General features: G+C 40.0%; 1 protein-coding gene across 5 annotated transcripts in view; it reads right to left on the bottom strand.

Annotated features, from left to right (window-relative positions):
* The window catches only part of macrod2 (mono-ADP ribosylhydrolase 2), a 390,748-nt gene that overhangs the window by 268,220 nt on the left and 95,406 nt on the right, over positions 1-27,122 (bottom strand). For all 5 annotated transcript variants that reach the window (XM_044213250.1, XM_044213245.1, XM_044213249.1 and 2 more), the window contains exon 4: positions 7,475-7,504. In XM_044213250.1, coding sequence (XP_044069185.1) covers positions 7,475-7,504 — 30 coding nt within the window. The remainder of the gene's footprint in view (positions 1-7,474; positions 7,505-27,122) is intronic.

Here is a 27,122-nt window from a genome sequence, read left to right as displayed (position 1 = left end):
GCAGGGGAGGTCGTGTGTGATGCAGTGTGGAAGAGAACTAAATTGACACTTTCTTGCCCACTTCTCAAGCCCTGTTATGTGGTGGTATTCTCTCTTTATGTAAAATGAGGGGAGACAGAATGCAAGTCCTTTGTTGCACGAGAGCATGTGAATTACTAAGTGGTTGAAATATACTTAAGGGGGTACAATATGCTGTGGGATTGCAGAATATCACTCTTCCTGTCCCCTGATTGAAGTCAAAGGCCACATTCGTTTCCTCTCAGAGAGAGCGAGAAAGAGAGCACAAAAAAGGGAGAGAGAGAGAATGCAGAGGTCAAACACACAGGAAAACAAGCAGCTGCAATATGTTTACAGCAGCAACCCTGAGGGAAGGAGAGGACCCGACTACAATATCACATATATTTATTTTCAACTAAATGATTCTGATGAAGTCAAGATGGCCTACTATATGCTTGCATATTCTTGTTTCCTTCTAAAACTGCAAAAGCAGAAAAATGCATGCAAAAACATACATACCAAAACTTTCAAAACAACAAGAATTACTTATACAATAGTTTATGATAATTTTAAAGACTGTATTTTTACCAGGACTGTAAGCCAAAGTGTAACAGCACTCAGAGACTCCCTAGCCTCAGCTGCCTCTAGGCTTGGCTACTGCCCCGAGGTTTTGAGCTGCATCTGGCAGAGCTAGCATTTCAAACTGATAAGGCACCAGACTTTCTCAGTCCTCCTGTTCAATATACAATGTTAGAGATTCTGGAAGAGTGAAGTCCTCCACCTCAAATGACCCCTCAGTGGCAAAAGGCAGTGAGACTCTGTGTCAGTCTGAAAATTATCCTGAAAATAGGTGAGGAGGGTACTGAGAATATCTGGTGCAATTCTCCATCACAGAGATACAACCCCATTTTCCCCTCAGTCTCTCATCCTTTTAAATGCACTGCTTCTTAAGGCTTCAGAAAAAGAAATAAAATTACATTTATCCTGTCAACAAATCCTTGAAGTCAACTTATGTGTTCAAAAAAACAAAAGCACAATATACATTATCAATAATTCAATCAAATGATAGTGTTAAAAAAACATCTGTTTTACACATACAGGAAAATCCAGCTGTCAAGTACAATCAACAAACAAAATACAATGTGCATTATACAGACACTTTCTCAAAGTTCTTCATTACACACACACACTCTAGTATGGTTTCCAGAAAACTGTCAATTTGATAGCAAAATGCAACTGTGAGTGTCAGAGAAGAAACGTCTCTTTGAGCAAGTGTGTCTGTGTGGTCCTGGTTAGCTCCACAAAGCTTGCTACACCACAGCCAGACACAGAAAGCGCCATACAGTTTGATATGCTGATATGTGTGCTGTTTAAAGTTAGGCCCTTTCCCTCACCCGCACTGCAGTGCCAGAGATCAAGTGATGCCGTCAACTAGCTAATGACATGACTGCCGCAGGCGACGGCCGGCAGCTTGATTTATACATGGGGACAGAGATGAATGATTCATAGGCTACAAAAGGCATACCAGGACACGTGGCAGCTATATGCCCCTCTTGCTTGCTCTTATTCGCAGATACCCACCTCTCCATAAATCCCTTGGAACACTTTCTTATGTCTCATAAGCTTAACATTACACAACTGACCAGTCCTGTTACCACTGCTCTCGCCGTATGTTTTTTTCTCTCCCTCCTTTTGTCTACATTTTTTATAACTCTTCTGAACGCTGTCCCTCTTTCCCTCTAGTGTTCATTGACTCCCAAACCATTTCTTCTTCCCTTCCCATTATAATGCAATGCTAATCCTAAATATGGAATCCACTGTTGTAGGCTAAAATGAATGGTCCAATCATTCTGCATCAATTAGTCCATCCATCATTGCTGATTGGAGGAGGAGGAGGAGAGGGTGTTCATGGTGACTGGTGGCAGGAGGGAGCCAGAGATGGCATTAGAGAGAGCTTTCACACTGAAATGCAATTTCCATCAGTATTTTGGGTACCGCAAACTGCAGTCCACACAATGACCTTGTCCTGCTAATTTCAGTTTGAATGCCTTCTAAATTACGTCATCTCTGTAATAATTGGCTGACATGATCTGACAGCATGGGGGTAGATCTCACATGATAATTTTTCAATATAAAGACTGATGTTTCCACTGAGATGTCACTGTGCTTGACATAGTTGTATATATAGTAATGGTCACTTTTCACCACCTTCCATTAAAAATACTTAAAGGCAAGTGACTACTACACAGATATTATAGATCATACTTTTCCTGTAATAAACTTTGTTGATACAAACAATAATTAGATCTACTTGCCAATGGAGTCAAGTGCAGTGTTGTGGCTTTCTTGCATATTATGTAGTCAGTATACTGGGTTACACATTTAATAAAGGCAAGGCAACACTTGAGTGGTAGCATGCAGTGCAGCGTTAATGCATAAACTCACTTAGAAGTGCATTACACTTGGGATGTGTAGCGTAAAGTTGTTTTATAATTTTACTAAGTAAGTGCAATTTGCAAAATGACTTCTATGCTTATGCAACAACCAGGCCAATTCAAATAAGGATTTTTTTATTTTAATTATTTAAATGAATATCACTGGCTCAAGCTTATGCAAGAGGGCACTCCCATATTTGGATGGCGCTATGAAAAGCAAGCAAGAAAAGTACGAATGCAAAACCCTGTCCTGAACACAACCTACTGAAATGAGAGGTATATATATTTAATTTAAACCACATAAACCAAGAAAAAGAAGGAATACAAATGTCCTCATGCTGTGAGTTTACCTCATAAATAGTTGTTAACAGCAGGCTAATCCCGAAGACGAGGGCAGACACGCGTTTATATCAGTGTTGTCTCAAACACACTTTAAAAAGCACATGGAACATTACAACACAAATACAAGGTGGACCTAGATCAGAGTGTAACTAACTGCCCGCTAAATATGAGGGGATAATAAATCCAGAGGGTACCGCGCTAACTGAGGATTCTTTGCATTCAATTTATCATTTTACATTATTTAGGCTATTCCACTGGGAAATACGCTGTCTGTCGTAAGTTATGCTAATGGCTGATACTACCATCTGTGAACTGGGGACCATCAGTCAAGCATAGTGTGCAATCTGTGAGTTATGAGAATAATATGTCATCTTTGAGTGATTAATCATATAAGGGAGTTCTGGGGCTTCCAGAGAGCTCAGGCAGTTGCGACAGGGACATAAGGCCATCTAGCCCAAACCACACAACACCATTCTGTATCTCGACCTACACCCCTCCTCTAGCACAGAGAACCATGCCCCGGTCCTCTCCAATCTACTCAATAAACAACCCTCAGGCAGGACCCAGACAGAGGATAATGGTTCACCTGGAGGTGACAGGAAAAGAAAACAGAGCTCTTTGCATAACGCACGGAGAAAGAGATAAGCACGGTGAAGCACTTAGGAATCTTGATAAAGGATTATCCAAACATGTCCGAAACTGGATACATTTTCTTTTCTTAAGCATGCTGGAACACTCAGTTGTAAGAGCCAGTCCTGCAGTTACTGCATACTTCTGCTGAAATTGCAATGCTGATGTTGTGCTTCTGTCGTCAGATAAATTTACTAAAAGCAGATGTTCTCACATTTCACCCACAGGTCAGAGCTGGGACAGTATACCCCTTCTGTTAATTAGATTTGTAATTTACAGGCCTTTGTATGCACATGATTTTCTCAGCAGAGCCACTAAGTATTGCCTTGTCATGTCATTGTGAGTCTACATCTGATGACATCTTTAGTTGCAGAGAAGGGCAAAGAACCACATGAGCACCACCACAGCCAGGCATAATCACAGCAAGCATAATTAGTCCCCTATATTAGAATGTGTTGGTACTTGCCATGACTCATACCACTGTTTAGGAAACTTATGAGGGAGGAGAGCTGGGGGCACACAGCACTACAGCCTATGTTATGTAAGAAATGACAAAGGCTGTTGAGTTCAGTGAGCGTTAGCAGCCCGTGGCCAAATTAGCCCGAGTCAGGACGTACAAAACAACCATGCATGTGCCCCGCTGCTTGACTGGAGCAGAGAAAGGAGGCCCAAACTGAGAAGAACGATTTGTTTGGGTGGTCTAGTTAAAGCCTAGTGCTAAATGGGCAACGGTTCTGGTTAGAATGCTAATGAGCCAATTCTCCTCCTGGATGGAGACATAAAAGGCAAGTGGAGCTCCCTCTCTCTGGCTATACAGTGTGTCATGGTATCATTACATGGCTCAGTGTGCACTTGCATCCTTGTGTTAGTGTGTGTGCCTGTGTCAGTGGGTGTGTGACAAAGTGACAAATGGGGGGAAACGGAGAGATAGACAACAGGATGTTTACATTGGGTCAGTTCTTTTAAGACTGTGCCAACATCCAGCCATGCTGTGACACACATCACACGAGCAACCTGGTACCATTCATAATTACCCTCTATTCACAGAGGCCTCATTTAGCGTGCTATTATCAGAGATCATTGTTATTTCCCTCTATGTATGTATGGAATCCCAGTGAGACCAACATGTCTAACGTAGATAACAGCGCTATTTTGGTTAACCCCATTGTGTACATAATACTGAAGACATACAACCCAGAGAGAATTCCCATCAGTGATTTCTAAGTATTTAATAGAGCATCAGGGCATAAGAATCTTTTCTGGAGGTTTTTTTTTGTCTCCATAACTAATGCTAGAAATATAATAATGTGTGTTTTTGGGGAAAGGACAAATCTCACCCAGAGCTTTATTTTTAGTTATTTCCACCCTATTCACACTGCACTGGCTGCAAGCCAACAAAACAATCACTAACATAAGGCTTCGCTGTGACCACATATCACACTTGAATTAATGAGAAGATATGCAGAGAGGTGAAAATTTTCTCTCAAAAGATACCTACACATATAGGGGAATAACAGAAATTCCTAAAACCATGTAAAGCCAGGAGAACTTCTAAAAGTGTGTAGGTGGCAAACTAACTTTTCATACATAAAGTAAAGACTTCGTCCAGTTTTCACACACTGGCGGGAGGCCCACCTCCAGAGCTGTGAGAACTAAAGGCTCAGGTGCGTGAGGCCAGCATGATGGATCATCCTGTTGTGCAGCTGCCTCTCTGCAGAGCGCTGAGAAGACAGCTGGGAGATAAGGCAGGCCCTATATGAGAGCACATCTCCTCTTCACATCGATCCTCGCTGCCACCAAGGCAGGAGGTCTTCATATGCCAAACCACAGACAGAGGTAGAGGGAGGGCCAGGGTGAGAACAGTTTTGCAGGTTTAGCAGCCACCTTCTAGTGATAAAGGCACTGGAAGATAAAACCCCTCTTGGCCTATTACAGATAAAAGACAAATGGTGTAGAGCTTTGTTTTTGGGGGAAAATAACATTTTCAGCTCTCTGGTAGATAATGGTAATCTCTCCCTGGTTATAATCATCTCCTCATTTTTTAGCATGGCCAAAATAATAAAAACAAGTTTCACAAGAATGCACACATGAGAAATAATATAATAACATTCTTGTTGTGGTCATTTTTAACACGAGAAAATGTGAGTCTTAGCATTTTACAGTAAATTGACCTTGTATCTTATGCCAGTAACTTGGCAGGAATAGCATCGCTGGAAGTCAATTAAGAATGAAAGGAGGCTTTGCTCTCAAAAATTGGCACTAGCTACAATTAGAATTCCTCTGGAGTTAATAAGCACAGCTGCAGGTCACAATCAGCTGAAATGTTTTCTTGCAAAGTATGACATTAATTGACACATAAGATCTCATGTTTCAGTGTTGACGGCCGCAAATTCGACTTCGTTTTTGTTGCTGCAGTGTTATAGTGTGAATCTGAGCAATCTGTAATACTCTAACACCTATTATTATTTGAAGAAGAACCTGGATCAATCAACAAGGCTTGCGTGTTCTGAGATTGGGAGAACTGTGAAAAGGTGATTTGCCACAAAATAACAATAATGAAAACATAATAGCAAAGAAAATTGTTTCTATTGTTTCTCTTTACGGGCAAATGAATACTGAGAGTCAACTGCAGCAGAGACAGACACCAATCAGGAATACAGTATAGCCTGCTTTTTTTTTTTTTTTTGGGGTGCATGTTGGTGACCTCTGATCTCAATCACAGAAGTTCTTTAGATGGTTGTGCGCTGAGGGCCTCTCCATGTCACTGATACAGATTGGGATGCTGCACTGCTATGAAGCAACGGTTTGCAAGTTTGCAGTCTTAACCATGTATCAGACAAGATGAGGGCCACTCCAGGCTGCATGATTGGATGTGAATAAGATTTCAACAGCTCTGTGTACTCTCTAATGGACACCATGCGCACTGAGCAGTTAACTATGCAATTTCTTTGATGTTGCTTTGTACACATCCATTGCCCCTGATGACTCGTATTTCATGCCAGGTGTTCAAATCTTAATAAATAAATACAGAAAGAAGTGCCATCCTGCACTTCTGGACTGATAAAATGACAACAGTATAACATTTTAACAAGTCACCCACATCATTATCTATTTTTTCAGTTCTATGATTACAAAAAAAACACTACTACAACTAAACAAAGAGTAACCCCTCGGGGATCAATAAAGTATTTCTGATTCTGAAATTAAAACAGAACATATACACATGCACTGTGGATAAACTAAAAATATCTGGCACACTGTAAATGTCAGTGAAGGTCTTGTTTATTAGTTTCATTAAAGAAAGCTAAAAAATATGAACTAAAATAGAGACCTACAACATACACACTATATAAGAACATTTTTATAGATAAATAAATTAGATTAGATATATCATATAAGATATATTAGATAGATAAGATGTACTAATGCCTAATACTGGTTGGGATCACCCTGACGACTGTCAGGAGGCAGTGACACATTCAAAGTGACAACCAACACAGATGGATAAACAGATAAGCCTGAAGCATTGACCTTATTTCATTGTCATACCATTCCATATAACATATCATCAAAAATTCCCCTTTGGAGTAAAAATTACCATTCCACATCTAACTGGGTGCATTTTACCCCAACCTCATCTTACTGTGGTGAAGAATGATTATTTCAATCATGTCACTGTTGAAGTCAAATTTCAGAAAAGAAGAACAGATTGGGCAGTAGCATTCTACTGGAGTTCCCAACCCATTATTCCCACACCACGGTCGGCTGCCTCAGATTTCCTCCGTTGCTTTGATGATAATGTTCTTCGGCAGGCCGCTAAAATAATGACCGTCTCTCAGAGTGGCACAGTGCAAGGTTGCGCTGCAATACGCTCTAATGTTTTGGCCTTACATTCAGCCGTATTTAACAAAGACACATGGAGCGAAATAGACACTAAAGTCTGCCATGAACCCACAGAAGAACACAGGTGTGCCAATATGATGGATCTAATGAGTGCAACTTTAATTGCTTTAATACCATAGGAACAAACAATGAGATGATATAATGAAAAACAAAAGGTGTTCACTCACCTCCGCCTCCTCCCAGAAGAGTGGAGTTTGCTGAAAAGAAAGAGAAAAAAAATGAGTCAATAAACTTCAAAGAGAAAGCAAATATGGATCATTCAATAGAGTCAGCAATATTTGGAAATTAAAGTTTGGATTCTAACTGCATAAGTGTAATTTTTCATAAGTACCTATTTTATAATCTAAACTCATATAATTACTAAAAGCGTCATTTATATGATCGAATGAACAGAACTACTACTGAATAATTTCACGGAAATTGAGAACAGAACAGAATGATTCATGAAAACAGTCTTAAAAGAAAACCGGTTGATAAAAAGTGCCAAGAAAAGCCTGAAATTGGCTTGAATGATCATGCAGTTATGTTACAGATTTTATGTATCACTTTCTCAGCTAAACCTGTAATCACACATTTGAATAGCTGTACCTAGCAACACAAGATTTTGCATTTTTATGGTAGTTTCAAACAACACCATAGTCATCCAAATGGAACAAGTAACAAGAAAGTCATCCAATAGTTTGTTTATCTCCAATAGACAAAAGTGATCACTGTGTGTGGCACTGTTTTTCTTTGAATATTAAATTAGCAAGTTGGCAACAAACATGTGATTCAGTCAACAGCTAATTTCCATGTACACTCCTTGGCAGATTTCTTCCTTGGCAATATGACAACACGTGGTTCAACAGCGGCCTGGAGTTTGAGACAGTTGTATCTACTGCTGTACAGGGGAATCCATGGTGAAATCTGACCATGGCTGTGGGGTCTGGTTGTTTCCTAACATGAGCGGAGAGGAGCTCTCCAGTGCAAGACTTGCAATCTTAAAGAGTGAGACTTCGTTCTCAAGCGTGACATAGATACGTAGAACACCCTCAGCGTAAAACCTAGCTCACTGTTATTCTGTTATCAGCTTTAAGACAGTTTAGTTCACAAACACTCATAGTATGACCACGCCCGGTGGTGTTCATGTGAATCTCCAACACTGACTATGGTTTAGTTCAACAGAAGGTAACGTCAGAGTGCTATATAAGTGGAGAGTGTATCATTAAAAATGAACCTATTTTCATTTTGCTGTCATTTGGAGACATCCGTTGCACATGAGAGGAGAAAGATTAGAGGGGATTTAAAGTACATCTGTTAATTTGGATGTTACTGAAAGTAGGTAGCCTATGCGTTTGAAGTGTAGTTCATACAGCGGGCATTGGAAGAATCATACATTGCAACATGCCTTTAATGATCTTCGGTTCCAGCTACAGCGTTGGCTATCATTAGCAGTGAACACTACGCCATTAAAAGCTTATTACTTCTCGAAAACATTTTGGTGCACAAGCAACAGATAATGAACATGTGGTATCAGGGAGAGCTCTCCAATCACAGCACAGTCCTATGGCTGTTGTTATTATTTTTTCCTGATTACGTGTAGAAGGGGAACTCTGGAGTTCACTCAGTTTCCACACCGTTCTGTGGCACCATTATGGCTTTGCATTGTTCTCATTTGAGCACCACACATAAGAGTGGGCACAGGGACAAAGAAAGCTCTCCCACTGCAGAATTTGTTTCATCAAAGGGCTTTTGTTGTGTGGATGTGTGTGTGTGTGTGTGTGTGTGTGTGTGTGTGTGTGTGTGTGTGTGTGTGTGCATACAGTATGAGCATAACATACACACACACAAGAAACAGCAACTCAAACAGGGATGTACTGACAATCCACTGTCATGTTTACAATAGCACCTCTCCAGGTTTTTCTATGATGAAAAAGACGCAAGTGTGCTCTCCCAGCCTTTGTTTAGCTCTGGAATCTGTCAGCTATCAACAGCAAGCACACAACTCAAATGTGTATTTCCAGAACATGTTTTTTGTTTTCCTCAAAAGCATGGATAAATGTATTAAAAGAGTACAGGCTTTATTACCAGAGATACCCAATGTTTTAGGGTAAATCCTTAGAAACATGCCGTATAAGAAATGCATGGCAGTATATGTAACTTTTCTTATGATGTAAATACATTAAGCTTGTTGTCGTTTATCTATTATCAGTACAATGAAAGTAATAGTGTCAATGCCAGTTAGCACTGCAAAGCAAGCTAATAGTATGCTAGTTTTCAGCAAAGTCTATCATCATTGTCTAGTCTCCTGGGGAGTCTTCCTATTCCTGAGCTATTAAAACACTGGGGTTTAATTACCTGACATTATGGAAATGCATACCTGAGGGGGGTGCTTCATTTACTCCACACCTAATCAGAGATTGGAGATGTGGTTCCTAATCAGTCTGACACAACTCTCCTGTGTGTGTATGTGTGTAATGTGGGGTAGTGGTAGTGGTGAATGGGGTAGTATGGGGGTTGAGATGTTAGATGCTTTCTAACTTCATGTGACTTGGTGTGATCACGGCAATAGCCCACTGGGAGATGAAGAGCGTTAGACAGTCATCTCATCTCTGTGGTGGATTTGATAAATATGGGAGTAGGGAGGGGTGAAAACGCTGCTTTATGTCTTTTCATTTCTCCTCTCCCTGCATCTTCTCCTTTAATGATCAGAATGTCATAAAACATGTTTTGGCAGTTTATCTTAAAGCACACTGTGCCGCTTATGCACACAACATATCTGTAACCTACAGAGTCAGTGAGCTCGGCCCACAGCGATACATATCAAGGAAGACATTAAAATCCCAAATGGATGGGGACTTGCTTTAACAATCCGTCTTCATGCATGAGACAAATAAGAAACAGCTGGTAGAGAAGCCAACCTGCAGCAGCACACAGAGCAGCCCTACACTCTTGGCACCAAAGGCTGTGAGCTTGTCTCCTATTCAGTATGACTTGCCTGAGAAGTGCTTCAATTATCCTGAGTGAAAATCAAAACAGAAATCCATATTTGGCCACATCCACCCCATAATGCATATTTTATAGTGTGTGTATTAATTATAAACTAGCTCTCCTTGCTGTTTGTGCCTGCCCTGGGCTCAGTCTGGCTATCTTGTTGTGGATCAACACATTTCTGCCTTTAGGGAAGCAGTGGGAGAGCCAACAATTAGTATTATCAGAAGATCATTATCAGTTTCTTCAATACTGACTGAGTGTGTACATGTGTATTTGTATCTTTGAATGTATATTTAATGGGTTTCTGACTTTGCCGTCCTCTCTTTAGTGTTCGCCGGTGTGTGCCCCCTAGAGAATTTCATGAATCAATTTTTCCTCAAGGACAAAACAGACCACATCTCCAAGGATCCCATCACATTAGACAAAATAGTGCAATGATCTTTGAGCTTTAATTTTTCAGAGAACCTTAATATATATTTTTTGTAGTAGTAAAGATAAGCCTTGAAGGTTTGCAATGACCCAGTTAATGAGAATAAACACTGAAGCCAAAAGAGTAGCCTATGACTTGGAGTTTGTCAGGAGTGCTGCTGAAAGTCGTCCCAGTAGTAACCACAACACGGGTCATAAATCTCAGTGGAAGGGCTCCCCATACTGTGTGGAGATGGCAGGTCATTATGAACTGCTGGTCCACAGCATTAGGCTGGCCCATCAAACACATGTCTGAATTGTCACTGTGGGAGCACCCACTTCCTGTCTGCCCTTTGAACTCTTAACCCCCACAGCAACCTCATTTTTTCCTCAGCCAATGACAATGCAGTGGGTCCACTGCTGTGTATATTCGCAGCAAGAAAATATTGATAACAGAACCCTAGCCGGAGAGTGTGACTGGCACAGTTTATGGATCGTGGCACTGCGGTAAGAAGCCAGCACAGACACACACACACACACACACACAGTGAAAAGGAATGGTGAAACCAGCCTCTTGTCTCAGTGTGTCCATATATTTGCACAGCATTCATAAAAATGGCTTGTGTGCACTTCAGTGTGTGAGTCCTGTGTGTGCAGAGGGCAGTGAGGCACGGATCTGGGTTTGCGTGAGTGGTGTCGTCAGCAGAGCTCTAGATCATGCAGTTAAATGGGAAGTGCTAGTGCATAACCACAAAACCTCAAGGCAGTAAACAGATCCACTGTCTACCTTCTGGTCTCTTCCACCTTAACTGAACCCTTTAAATATGCTCCATCGAATACACACTCACCTAATCTTTAGCAGCCTCTCGCATGCTTCTCAATAAGCTCAGAGGTTAATAGTGTACTCTGCTGTGACTCTGGGATAAAAGGTGGAGTACAGAAACTAATAAAAAAGTTTTATGGTTCAGGTTGCCTGCTTTGTCGCAAATAGATAGCTTGCTGAGTCAAAAAAATCTTGGTGCAATTTTTCAACCACTGCAATATAATGCTACTGGACTATCTGTGTCTGCAAATCTTACAGCCATTTTAGCAGGATTTTCAATAAATATACCTGAGTCAAATTAACTGTGATAGGGCCATTTTGCTATGTTCTATAGCAACTGCATGCTGCTTCATATCAGCAGATCTCAGTATCACTCACCGCTGCTTTTGAAGCATGTCTTACCTGTACGCAAGGAAGGAATTCTGATTTGAGCAAATATGATTCCAAACACAAACTGTCCCAGATAAAAGCACAAACTAGGTCAATAGAGCTGCTCGTTGTAACCAGGAGTCACATTTTTTTTCTCCATTCTTCTGCTTTAATTAGAAAACATATTCACAGCTAATTTGACAGGCACAAATTAGCATCTACTACACAATGAACTGCAAATGGATGGCCTGAAATAATGAAGAAAATAATTCAGAGAAACAAAAAGCTGATCATTTGTAGACTTGGTTGACACTTAGATCATCATTAGATGTTCCTCTTCATAGTGTTCTGATGTCTAACATGTCAGCTCTGAATGTCCATGTTCAAAGAGTCAGTGGAGTGAAAGACTGGCAAATTCTTTTTGAGTGGAATAATGTGCTGCTCAACACACAGACACTTTTCCACTCCAACAGCCTCCCTAACAGGCGCTGATACTGGGCCTGTACACACACGCATCACATGCACAAGTACACACGTTCATGTGCATGCACTTACAGACTAACACAACCCAACTAAACTGGAAATATTCAGGCTAGGGTTTAATATCTAGAGCAACCCATGTTATGTCTGTGGAGCTCTGTGTTAAATTGAGGCAATTCTAACCTTTAATGATGGGGTCTCCTTTTTCTTTTAGGAGCTGCCGAAATTCGCACAAATAGAAATAAAACTTAAACGAGCTACCAGTTGTGGGATAGAGAGGAGAGGCAACAGTGGTATTTCTTATTTGTGGCACATTAAAAATGCATGCTACACCACACATGCTGCCTTGTCTGATAATAGTGGTTGGCATTTTTGTTCTTTATAGCTTCTAGTGGTCCCTGAGGAGCCTGACTGAGCCAGACAAACTTGTGGTAGAAGTGGCACGATCCCTGCAGCACAAAACTCACACGCAAAAAAGCCAAAAGCCTGGCTCAGGCTTCAAGTGGAATGAAATGCAGGGGAGTCAAAATTATGCTGTGGCTGAAACAAGTAAGCAAGGTTTTACTCCACACAAGAGTGTGCAATATGGACAAGTTAATATCACAGTAGCTATTAGAGCATTATCTCGATATTGACATGTGAAAATATTAACCACACGCTATTGACATGACTGACGTTTCAGGTTTCATTGGCGAGGGGAATGCTAAAAACAATAAGATACACAAGAGAAACATTGATTTGAAGCTTGCACACATCAATTTAGACAAAGCGTGAAAGCATAAACCTTAAAGCCTACTCAAACAAACAGAATTTGGCTTTTGGCATTTCAGCATAGGGAAGGGTATGCAGCCAAAAAGAAGCACTGCATTTGAGCTTAGTATCTGCAGTGTGTGCAGGTTGTTTAGACAAACTTGTTGAACTTTTCTAAAACAGCATCACCTGCCACAACTCTGACATGTGATTGGTTGGGTTTGCATATGTTGCATAGAATTGTGCTTGTTGTAATCTATATTAACTCCTTGTTGTGAAAGACTTGCAAGTTGTGTCTGCCTCTGCTGTGATACAAAAACCTTTTCATAAAAAACACCAAATGAAATTTAATAGTATACTGCCAGCCTTACATCCCTGTAAGTAAGTTACAGGGTTTTCTGCTTTGTAAAATTTTAGTAGCAGACCTTGTTTGCCATTCATTGGGTTGTTATGTTAAATTGATTTGGTGCAGGTGACATAAAACAGGTCTCATTTCTCATGTGTATTGATACTCTGTCAGCATTCAGCAAAAACAAAATTTCCATTAAGTTAGATGATGGGTTGAACTTTCGGTTGCTCTGTAGTATTTTAAGTTCAAGTTATTAAAAGCCCATCTGGCTCAAACATGGCTGTGGGATTCCTTGGTTAACTTCACTGCTGCATACAGAGGTTCATGTGTTACCATACCAACCTCAGCCGTGTGGATTTGTTGTTGTGTGAAGTAGCATTTGACTTGTGACAGCGTCACTAGTTTTGGAAGAGACTCGTGTGGCAAAAACCAAGGCTTAACTTTTCAAAATCACATAATAATGATGTGAATTCGGTTTTAGGTTGGATTTTACTATGAAATACACTTTACAAGATGAGGCGTCCGTAGGTAGCTTCTTAAACCTATACATATTCCTAACAGTACTTGTCATATACTGTTAATTATGTTGTTTTTGCAGCTTCCTTTAGAACTACAGCCGTATGATGTCTGAATGTATCAATGTGACAACAGGCTGGTGTCACAGTGATTAATCCCTTTCCTCCGCAGGCTTGTCACCTTCATAACAAAGCAACAATACCAGATGCCAAAGCCAGCCCACACGTCTATTGTTATAATTACCTGACCTTCAAATCCACATTAATGAGCCCAGGATGATCCCATTCTCTTTCATCATTTGGCTTTCGAGCCCTCCTTTTATCTAACAAGGTCACCTTTCACAACACCGCTTCTCCCTGAAATACACATCCCCCTCATAAATATACATCTACCTGCATCTGCTCAACCCCCAAACCTAAGAAGGGAGCTCGGAGAAATTACAAGAAAATAAAGCTGTAGGTGGGCTCTGCAAAGCGCAAGTTTGTATTTCTTCTGAAGTTGACACCAAGGGAAAGTCAATGCCACCAAAGTTAGACACAGAAAACAACTTTCTAACAATTGAAGTGTTACTTAATAATTGTTTTCAACACTAAAGACGCAGCCTATTAACATGAACGAAAAAGACTCACTGCAAGGGCTCTGAAGGCACAATGCAGGGGGGCAGTAGAGAGAGTAGGGTTCAGTAGATGAAGTTGTTTCGATCCGTTCCCGCTATTTTAATCACAAATGCACTGTGGTTGTCACAACAACAGAAAAATGTCTGCAGTTTGTGAGAAATCTCAAGCACAATTTCGGAAAAACAACACATTCAGTTATTCATTTGCTCTATCATAGATGAATTTATAACATTTGGAAAGGGTGGAACTGAGCTCCACATGATATTAAGAACTTAAAACACAATATTTCTAGCAAAGTGCCACAAACATCCACATAAATACTCAAATTAGTACACAAATTAAAGTAGTTAATGACATGTAAATGTTTACAGTAACATATTCTGACATATTTTAATGTAAGTCTTTACATCTCAGCGTACCTCATTGCTCAAAGGCTCCTTAGGCGAGCCTACAGAACACTAACAATACATGAGACATTTACAGTATATAAGTGCAGATGACTAATGCATAATGAAAAAGTCCATAAAGAAAGTAAGCCAGGCAAGGTATTCAACATTAAACTTTGTTCACTGGACAAAATGTAGTTTTAATATGCAAAATATTATATAACACAGCAAGATATTTCAACTGATATTCACCAACCCTGTGCATGTGTGCCAACTTTGAAGAGGCACCATCATTTTTTGGTTGAGATGAAATGGGTTATCTCCAAACTTCACAGGGCCCAGTGTCACTGCGGAGCTCTGGCAGGATTTGGGCCAGCAGCTGCATATTATGGATTTATTCAGTCAGATTTCTGGATTTATCAGCCTCGCGTTAATGCAGCCTCTTCCTTACTAGTGATCAGGCCTGGTGGTATGGTAAAGACCCGCATGGCTCCTCAGAGCCCTCACAGTCCACTACCCCCAGCTAGGTATCCGCCAGGCAATTCCCCTCACTATATCCAAAATAACATGGCTGGGATTTCTCCAGATGGAAGAGCCAGGACAGCATTAAATTGGAGATCCTCAGCCACTGAAGTGTGGTTTCTGAATCGACTTCCTTACATATCACTGCCTTCTCTTTGCAGAAAATAGAAGTCTGGAAATGAGGGCCTTGCCCTTGATAGCCAAGCCATGGTATACACTGTGTTAGACTCCATATAGCTTAAGTGCAGAGCATTGCATTAAGGAAGAGTGCATTGTCTTTTTTAACACTAAATGTATTTTAACTTCTCTTACTTCCTTAGCAAAATGCACTTAACCGGCACTTAAGAGAATTCATGCCCACCAGCGTCTATTTGATCACAGTGGTGTGAGTGTTGAGGTGATGTGTGAACTGAGCCCTGGCTCCAGACGTACTCAGTTTATGTCACAGAGACTCATCTCCCTGGAGCACCAACAGCTATCAGATTGGAGCAACTCAATCATAAGTCCAGAAGAGATTCACCATATTATTCATGTTACCATGGTGAAAAAACATTTCCACGAGATCTCCTTCTCCTTTTCTGCTTATTGAGCATGGAGGATAAAATGGGTTGTGTGTTAATTAAAGAAGGGAGTTTATTAAAACGTTGATAATTGTTATACTTCTACAGCTTGTTTGTACATCTCTTTTTGTAAAGCATAGGATTATTAATGGACGCAATTAGGGGAGACCCACTGATTCGGTAATGTACAATGACAAACGACAATTATATATGTAACAGAGAACTGACTAAATTATAAAATTATATAGTGCTGTATATAGGTTTTACATATTAAAGCAACTACAAAAATATCTGACATTCCTTTTGCCTAAACACACAGCACATGTAGAAACCGATGCTCCAAAATCAAGTATAAAGGAGTCTAAATGAAGACACATCAGTTCAGTCTACTGAAGTACATGATGAAAGCTCTTACAAAGATAAGCCAATCCTTCTTGGATGAGAGATGATCTCATAAATAATCATACCTGTTTTAACATTAATAGCGACAGTTGTAATGGTTCATAATGGATAATAATGGGAGGTATTTACTTTGAGACGGTTATTTATTTCCCATACTTTGGAATGGAAATAAAACAGTTTTGCACCTCAAAGACATTTTCTTCCATTGTGCCAGCTCAACTCACAGTTGTTCCAATCACAGTCCATATTTTTAGGCAAGAAAACTGCAACAGGAACAGTGCAGTTCTACAAACAGGCTTTTGAAAGCAAGTTGAAGCTGTTAGGGTTATTACTTCCCTGCCCTACAATCATTATAGCTCAAAAAAGAAGAGACTGGACTGACAACTGTGCATTGATATCACACCCTGTTATCTCCCTGTTAGATATTGTAGCTTGTAAATACTATAGCACTAACACCAAAAGAAGGTTTTCACACACATAAATACCTCACAGTTCCTGCCTTTTGAACAACAGCGGAATTAGCCTAGATACAGAAATGTCATGGTCTGCAACAACAATAGCGTAATATTGTTTTCAGCTTCTTTCTTTTGTAACGCCTATGGATCACACAATGTTCACTTCAGTGCATCTTCAAACAAGCATCTGTTTTTTCTTCCACAAACACATTCACACAGAATCCCAATGGATGATTTCCTGCTCACTGGTATCTGCAGCCTTTTGTTAAAACAAAACAAAAAGACAACCTGTTTCAATTGCTTATTCAAGGAGGTTTAAAAAGGAACCCTGTGAAATAGTAAAACACAGCACTGACACTATGAGAATTATACAATCAGACAGACATTCAGAGTGTTTTTGTGTTGGCAGTGTCACCAAATAAATCTGATCTTAAGTAAAACATCGAATTGGCTAGATGGAAATATTCTAAGTGTATCTTTTTTGTTTTTTCCCCGATCTTGCCCAGTCTTGAGCACTGTGGTTCTTGGTGTTCTGCTTTGATAACCCTTTGTTAATGCCAGCTGAATTGATACAATCCATCAGTCTGCTCATATCAAGTTTAGAGTACTATACCTCTCATTGGTCTGAAAACATCCTGACTGGCTGACACTCATCCTGTTTTAGAATCTCTCTTTGCATCATCGTCCAGTCTGAAGTCGTCCTTTGACTACCTTTTAATGATATTTAAACAGAGGACACGGTTTGGCTTAATCAAACCTCTCTAAGTCATCAGAGGATATTAGCCACACTATAATGTGAAGTCTCCCTTTATCCACATTTGCATGAACAACTGAAATCAACTCAGACTCCTCAATCACCTATGTTTGAAAAACTAGGCGTGACAAGGAAATTACTAATTATACATCCTTTTCATTGGATAAAGCAGGTGAGCCTACCATGACCCCTTTATACAGATATTGCATTTTGCTGTAGAACATAATGCTCATATCTGTTTTTGTATCAGAAAGTGTTCATCTTACATACACAAGAGAATGGGACACAAAATCAACCACTAGAAACTAAATAATTGACAGACGTGTTGCAGGCTGAGAAATAGTTATCTTGGGGATACTTAACTAGGAGAATAGATTGACAATGGTTATATCTCTCTAAATGATATTGCCGTCCTCATGTTGAACTTTGCAGTGCTGCTTAATTGCAGCCGTTAATTGGCTCGCCTCCAAGCTCTTTATTTCATTGCTGAACCCCAACACACATGCACTGTAGCCATCTTAATGTTGGGTTATGTGCTAAAGCCAAGATTAACACAAGATTTTCTCTCATTGATGTACTGATGAAAAGGATGTACATTAACTATTGTATGGAAAATGAATTAACTAGAATCAGCGTGACTGCTGGTTTATAAAAACCCGTGTGAGAGCTAATGGCCAACATTTAAGTGAGGGTGCCAGCACCGACAGATGACATGAGTTTTCTCAGGAAGGTGCAGTACAGGACTCCAAAGTGTCCTTCTCAAATAGCACTTACTCCACAGTTCACATCTAATATTAGAGGTGAGCAGCCAAAGAATGTGGGTAATAACGAGAAGCAAACCTTCTACTGTGGCACTTCTAGCCAAACCAGGCCAGTTTAACATGAGACTGTCAGCTTTAGTGTTCCTGTGTTAGAGCCTCTACAATAGGAGGTGGGGCAGTGAACAGAGAGCTGTTTCACTTTAGCAGCTCCAAAACACCAATCAAACACTAAATCACGTTAACACACTAGTTACATTGTGAGGGTCCTGTCACTTCTGCAGAGACAATTTATGTGGCTTTTACACATGCAGAAGAAAATGAAGGTTTTTTGAGGCCCACATACTGAAACTAACTGTGAGGCTGACTGTAGAGCTGAATGTTAAAGCAAAAGAGAAAATGGGGGGAGGCACCCCTGGAAGATTTATTTAACTCACTACTTTTTATAATTCCTTTTCCTTGCACTTAGTGTAATAGATGGGAAAGTACCACAGCATGCAACGTGAAATCAGCATGAATAAACCAACATCAACACTCAATTTTAATGGCCTTGACTGGACATTTCCTGAAGACACAGATCTCAATGTAAAATAATATAAATCCACTCTCACACCAGGCTAACAAAAATCTCTGGCAGGTGGGAGCCTGGTAATGAAGAAAAGCCTGAATCTGGCCCGAAAAAGCAGCTGATACGGGAAAGGATGAAATGAAAGCTACAGACAGCCTGTAAAGGAATTCTGCATAAAATCAAACAAGAAGTGATAAAATAAAAGCTGAGACAGGATTTGTTTGTAATTCAGATTTGGAGGCCAAAAATGGAAGGAGAGAAACTGACAGAGGCAGAGGATTAATTCTCCTGTTTTACTGAGAAGAAATCCATGAGAATAAAATACACTGTGCCAAGTCTTTTTCTCTCTAACAACTTACAAGGTAAAAAAACACCTTGTAAGACACATAATTTCGTTATCCAATGTATCACAACATACTTTTTTTAATACTGGAAGATCAAAAAGGCAGTGACATTTCACAGGCAGGTAAAAGCTTAGAGTGACACTGCAGGTACATACAGGTAATACTGCCATAATCATAATATCAAAGATCAATCATGCTAGTAGTTACTGCATCACTCTACTATTTCCAATATGGCCAAAGAAGCTGTTTGATCTTGTGTTGTCACTAAATCAACCAGCTGTCCCTTAAACTACTGCTCAGAATGCTGTTATAGGGAACACGAAAGCTGTTGCAGTGGCAGTCTTAATACGTTGAGTCACTACAAAGAAATAAGCTTTGGAAAATTCATCCCAACAATAATGTCAGAGGGCAGACAGACCTTCTGTGTAACCACACACTCTGCACAAGTCAACAAGACCTTTTTGTTGTCAGGACCATTCAATAATACCTATAGTTATACAGGCTGTTTCTAGCTAGAGGAGAAGGACTCAGCAGTAACCTTGCATCCCAAGGACACATCATTTGAAATGCATTGGGTGTCACAGCACTGTGATATATCCTTTTTCCAGAATTAACCTCAGCTAGTCTTTCCTGTCACAAACCAATCAGGGACTATGAGTAGGGACAGGTCCCAAGTCCTGACACACAACTACAGAGCACTTCTTGCTCTGCCTTTTATATGTTTACCAGCTCACAGGGCAAGAGGCAAACATGACAAATTGCTTAAAAGATCTCACAGGTCAGACAGCCACATGTTTGACAAACACAATCTAATTGTGAAACATTTGTTTTGAAAAATCATTTTTGGAAACGTGAAGGATGTGTCCTCTATTAGAGGCAGAGATCTATCTGTATTCCAAGGTTACCTCAACCATGAGGCAGTCCAGTCTGTGAGCAAAAGGGCTCCTGTCTCTGTGTCTCCACATAGTAAATGTGAGTGCATTGTGGAGAGATGGCTAAAAGCACACAATTAAAATGCAATTCAGTTACGAGGGTGAGATGGATGAATGACCTAAAGTGAATCGGTAGACTGACTCTGACTAAACTGGTGTCCATCAGTGGGTTTCGATTTGTCTCACAGTATCACAGTTGCCAGCAGTTAAAAATCTGAAAAAAGTTAAGATGATGATTAGACCAAGGATGCAATTACTGCACATGAATTTCACATTCTACATGAAGAATTTGCTTACAAATGGAAACCACAAAATATTAACAAACTCCGATAAGATTATTGAAAGCAGAGCCAAATTCTTTCAATCTTTTTAATTAAATGCCAAGACTGAGGCATCTCTTTACAGCATAATAACCGTCACACTGCTAAATTCAGATTTGGCATCAGATTAGCATCTTTGAGATTTCTCCCTGAATACACTGAAAGAATGTGACACTGTCTGGATTAAGGCACCACTTCAAAGAACAGGGACTTTGTGATCATTAATGGAAGTTCTAATTACTGAGGTGCCACCAGTAAAAGACCAGTGCTATCTCTCGCAGTGTTCATCATTTATGAAGCTGGACTACAGTTTCAACTCTCCAACATGTTTAATTGGCGTATCTCTCCTTCTGCTACACAGAAACACAAAAGAAACACAACTTCAGAACTAGTCAGAGGAACGCTATCTGACAAACTCACACAAGTCCATGTCACACAGAATATTTTTATTAATCAGCAAGACAGGATATTTGACATCATATGCATTTCTGATTGATAAAAGGAGAATTTATAAAAAACATAAAGTGTACGATACCCCTTGAAAAGGTTTCAAAAGCATTTTTCATATAATTCCCACCACAAGCGTATATCCCACTATGATTCATACTATGTCTCTCTGCAAAATCTACTATATTCCTGGGCTGCTACAGTAAAGTCCTGATAATGGTGTCCAGAGCATCTGTCAGCTTGTCTGATGAAATAAAACCTTCATTGGTGTGGCAAACAAGCATTATTTTTGCCACTGTAATACAAAGAAAGTGGATGCCTCCTGCCCAGTGCCGCAGTGTGCAAAAGAGGATGTGGTTTAATCTTCACTTCCATCTTTAATGAGATCTGATGCAGGATGAAGCAGGATCACTAAAACACAATGCAGGCCCACCAAGCTGCACATAGTAACGCAATAAATGCTGTGTGATAAAGTGATACACAAACATTAGGACGGTAACAAATCATTTTTTGTGGTTAGCTGTGTCAGTCCCTCAAACAAAGCCTCACAAGAGAGAGAAAGAGTGAGAGAGAGAGAGAGAGAGAGAGAGAGAGAGAGAGAGAGAGAGAGAGAGAGCACTAACTCGAGTAGAACCAGACCACAGACAGAAGAGGTGGAAACTCAAGAGCAATGCAAGTAGTGCAGGATTAACCTCTCCAAGCACCCTGTGCTTAAATGAAATGGATCGGTTCAAACTCACTGCCCTCTGGTCAGTGTTCCCTGTTGTGTTAGCATGTCTGTTGGGTGGGGCAAGCATGTGTGTGGACTGGAGCCACGTAAAAGAGGACTTGGAAAGACACACTCTTGATTGATAGGATTGGATATCCTGACATGTTTTGTTTTTCTTTTTTATCTAACAGAGAGTAAAAACATTAGCTCTTCAACTTCACTGGATGTACTGTATGTTCTAGTTTCCCTGAAGCCTTTGAGGTATAAAAACATACTTTTCAAGCTCTGTGGCCTGCTCAGGGAGCACTGATACCCTGTCAATATCTCTCTTTGCCTTTCCTTCCCCTCCTTGCTCAAAGAGAGGGAGCATTTATTCTTCAATTTGGCCTAATCAAGTATGAATCGAGTTAACAGCCGTATGTCAATCTTTTCTAGCACTCCGGTTGCAGATATGTAATCTCCAGTCGTGTCTCCTGGGCATATTTAACTCATACATAAATACAGGGATTGTCTCCTGCAAATATATAATATGTCACTGCTGGCCAGACAGCAGGTATTGGTTACAGCCACCCTGTCTAGACAGACGACATACTAGCTTTGAGAAAAATGATATGTATTTATGTATTTTCCCTTTTAGGGTGACATATTGCAACAGAAATATGGAGAAAAATTGAGTGATTACAATACGTTTTTAAAACAAACACATGTATTCTCCTCCTGCCAACATACATACACACAAGGAGCTAATAGATATGCTCTCCCTGCAAAACTTTCTCATACAGTTGTCTCTCACACGCTAATAGTTAGGTTGGTCTGTGAGGGCCAATGCTCGGTATGGGAGGCTGATTAAGCAGGAGGCTACATTCAAGTTAGCGGCCCAGAGGACAAGAGAAAAAGGGAGGGGTCCCATTGTGGGAGCCCATTGGCCCGCAGTGTCTCCTGCTCGGCTAATGTAATCTATGATCTCTCTCATCCCAATTAAAAGACGAAATGGCCTCAGATCAGCTGTAAAGGGAGGCCTCACAGGAGTGTACTAACCGCTGTTAATGTCAGAAGTCTCATTTAAAGAGCAGCATCTGTTTAGGCTCCACACAGGCCTCATGCCTCCGAGCCGGCTAACAGCAGATACAACCCTGCCCATCTGGAGCGTTGGAGCAACACTCTGTCTCCGACTCACACAACCGACTGACACTTGTATTGTTTTGTTCAAGTCAGGAGACACTTTTGACTTTAAAAATGTTTATTAAACTTTGTTTGAGGTCAACAAGACTATTTATCAGGTTGCATTTTATTGATTTCACCGCTAAAAGTTCCTCAATGAAATGTATGTGATATATTAAGTATCAAACTGAAATTGGAAATGCTTAACTCTAAAACCACAGGAGATGCAAAAGGCTCATAACATCAATATCTGGGGGGGGAAACAGCCACTGTTCTTGAAACATTAAATCAAAGTGCTGTTATTCAGCAGCAATAATAAACATGTCTGGCTTGAAACATTTCATTGTCCAAATCATAGTGATTGCCGAATGAATAAGATGATTACAGTATTTTTGAGAGCTTTGGTTGGTAATAACATACAGTATGGTGTGTATAATGAATTGATTTCCACATGTAAATAATACGTGCTGAGGTTGTAAAAATGCTCAAGCCACCTAGGGTAGACAATCTAACGCAAACCGATGACATGTGCAGGAATGATCAAACAGATTGCCCAAGTTAATTGTGTGTATAAGTCTGTGTGATTCCCAGAGCTATCAAAATAAACTCAGCTATAATTTAATTTTACTTGTTTAACTTCTCAGAACTGGTGGCCTGTAGCTTCCTTCAGATCTCACTACAGATCGGTCCAACAGAAACACTCCACTGTTTGTTCTGATTCAAGGAGCAGGAAACAGCAGTGCGAGCAGCCAGGAAATGGGCTGCCAAGTGAGAGAACAGGAGGTCCAGTAAAAAATGAAATGACAGTTATTTGTTTAGGAAGACAGCGGAAGGATGTTCACTTCAGCAAATCTGATCAGATAGTTAGATAGTTCAGTGGCTTTCAATAGGAAGTACGCCCATGCATGTTCATCACTCCTGTCAAAATGAGCTGTAAACACTGATTATGTCATGTCTCATTGACGTTATTTTCTAATCAAGTATCCAGCAACGTTGCCTTTGTGCGTAGAACAGTGTTTCTGGATGTTAAAATACTACAATTAAAGAAGACTTTTTATAGGACATCTATTCGTATGTATGAGGGCAATAAAAAATATTTGTCTGATGCACTTTATATCTGATAATATATTGAGGGGCTTGATAGAGTTGCTGATCAACACCAATGACAAATGATTACTTTGTGCCAAAACAGAATAAGGGCTGGAAAGTGATTTTTAAAAAGCCAATAGTCCCTGCAGCTGGCAAACACTGCCTACAAATTGTATTTTCAAGACGCTCCCAATTCCCCATCTACCTCCCAAAAATTCCCCACCATAAACACTTTCAACTACTCTTTGATGGAGTGTGGTGTTACGAGTTAGCATCTGGCATCCCAACACACACAATTTCAACACAACTGAGAACACAATATGTTCTCACGCTAAAAAAAGCAAATGGCATGGCAATATTATTATTGCAGTATTTTGGATTGTGATATATTACCTGTTCACTAGACTCTTCTCAGATCTGTCCTCTAATTAGCTCACTTTAAAGTTACTGTAAATCGAAATCCAAACTGATGTATTCTCATAGGTAAGATGGCATATTTGTAATGGGGAAAAAGCCCTGCTATGGGCTTTACTTAGCAATTTCATGTGATTGGTTGCACTTTTTGCATGTCGGTTTGGGCTGCATTCTTTGCATTTAACTGTTTTTATATTATTTCCACCTTGGGTAGATGGAACAGCTGGGACACCAAGATGAATCAATTTCAGTTGACTTGAAAAGAAATCCATCCTCTATCAGCCCCTTGAATGCACAAGGACCTGTTTTTTCACATTGTGAAGTTAAAGTTTCATTTACAAGTAGCAAGAACATTATAACAGTGCATAGTAGTAATTTGAGTTTGCTATACATGCTAAACTTAACTGCAAAACATTTTCCTCATAGGTCCCTGTACTTGAAGTAAGTGGGTAAAGACAATTATCAAATGTATGGGCCTGATTTATCATGGCTGTACACATGCACTGACTCATCAAAAAACAATAGCAGAAAGCAGCTGGTCAGTATGCATACTCAGCAGCTTTCAGGTAGCCCAGATTAGGGAAGAAGTATTGGTAATCAAGTTTATCATGTACACAAACCTGCCATTTCCATATGTTTTGGCCTGATTTGTGGCCTACATCTTAAAACTCAAAATACACCAAAATGTAGGATTTAAAATACATTTGGGGTGCAATAAAATAAATGATACCAAGTAAATTATTTTGGTGGTGGGAGGAGTGAAAGAGTTGGGTGAAACATTACAGACCCATCAGTCTTGTTGCAAGTTGTCCTGGTCACTTATATATAGTATCTCTAAAAACAGAAAGATGGACACATATTGCCCAACATGCAGTGGCTGAAATGTATTGTTATTAATATGTGCCATAATTGTTGATAGTCACGCTCTGTACCTCCTGAGACTTAATACTCAACATCTCACAACATCGCATAGATTTTGAACGTGGGGGCAATGTACCACATGCTGTATTTCTGTATTTGTTTCGAGAGGAGGGAAATAACTTGTAGCTTCTATTAATGGATGCAGCTGACACCATGTTAATAATTACAGTGTGTAGAAACACAAGAATCCTGAATGTCAGCAGATCATTATCTCTCTGCTAAACATTTTCTCGGATTGGTAAAATTGTGCTCATTAACAGGGGTAATAATTGGATAACTATTTACATGTAAACAAGGACCCTGTTGAGTTGGTATGATCACAGATGTACTCTGAATAGCTCATTCATGGTTTACAGGCTTACAATGTGACTCCGACACATTTGGCAGAGAACCAAGGGTCAGATCTATGTGGCTAAGATCACATCTCTGCACAGCATTTTACAGTTCAAACAATCTCTATCTTGCCCTCAGCAGGCCACAGGTTAACAGTGCAGGGCACAGGTATACATTAGTTTCCCAACCAATTCATAGAAAAAGAGCCCTGAACCAACCATGTGATGCAGTGTTATTACATTTATGTAAGGCATTTTAGCAGAGGATAAGGTTGTGTCACAACTGATGTTGAAAGAGTTGTTGAGTTGTTTGAGTTAGTAAATTATGTGTACAGTCGCTTTATTTCACTATGAATTGGTCCTGGTCCCAGTCTATAACGTTCATTACAACAGAAGCTATTTTCCTTTTTGCTGAGAAAATCCAGTAATTGTGTCCTCTAGCCCACCAAAAATCTGCAAAAAAATTGATGATGTTCCCTGGTACATCATGTCCCTAAACTACAACGCCAACATAGCAGTTGAAATACTACTACTACGACTACTAGTAGCCTACAGTGTTGATGAGTGTTTGGGGCAAATTTACACCCTCCCTACCACTTATTCACATCGCCTAATAATCTGTCACTCTCCACTGCCTCTGTTGCATCTGCCTAAAACTGCTAAACTAAGCTAGGAGTGCAAATGTGTGTGAGTGAAATGTGAACCGTTACCAGACAGTTTAGACATTAGAACAAGAGTTACTTATGTATGGTAACTACGCTTCACTGAATTCTGGATGACCGCCAGATGTAATACCTAGGCATTGAAACGGCTGAAAATAGCTGAAAAGCAGGGGCGTGTTCAAGCTAAAACAGGGTGTTACATTGCTCTCTAACTAGGTTTGCCATTTGTTCATTTGTTTTTGTACTTACGAGATGGTCACTATCAGATGTCAAAATCATAAACAAAAGAAGTCATGTCACTTTGTTTGATATGTTGTAACGTCTTGAGTTCAACTTAAATATATAAATAAATCAGTGTGATGCCTTCTGCTTTTGAAAAATAACAAGGCCCTGCCTAATTAATGACTGCACAAGCCATCAGCTTCCATGTTTCCCCTACTCTGTGGAACATTATCTCCAGCAAGCTGTGTCATCTTTCAAGTCCAACTTGAGTATTTTTGGCAAAACAAGCTAAATTATTTCCTCTGAGATTAATTGCCTCTTAAAATCATGACGGAATTTTAACAAAGTGGGGCAACATTGGAGGTATTTTCACTTTCCTTCTTGCTCCCGCTTGACTGGCTGCATGGTGTTCAATTTTTGAAATACACACTTGCTCAAAGTCTGTTTGGAGATGGAGCAGGGTTTGTGTTTGAAAGTGTCAGGGTAAAATCCAGCACATAAACTGTTTTCCATCACAAGTGCAGAATTAAGATGGGCAAGAGAGGTGCCTGCCTTTACTCTATTTAGTGACA

Source organism: Siniperca chuatsi, linkage group LG11 (assembly GCF_020085105.1).
Source record: "Siniperca chuatsi isolate FFG_IHB_CAS linkage group LG11, ASM2008510v1, whole genome shotgun sequence".
Taxonomy (NCBI): Eukaryota; Metazoa; Chordata; class Actinopteri; order Centrarchiformes; family Sinipercidae; genus Siniperca; species Siniperca chuatsi.
Note: the sequence above shows the minus strand (reverse complement) of the source record. Positions and strands in the feature narration are given on the sequence as shown.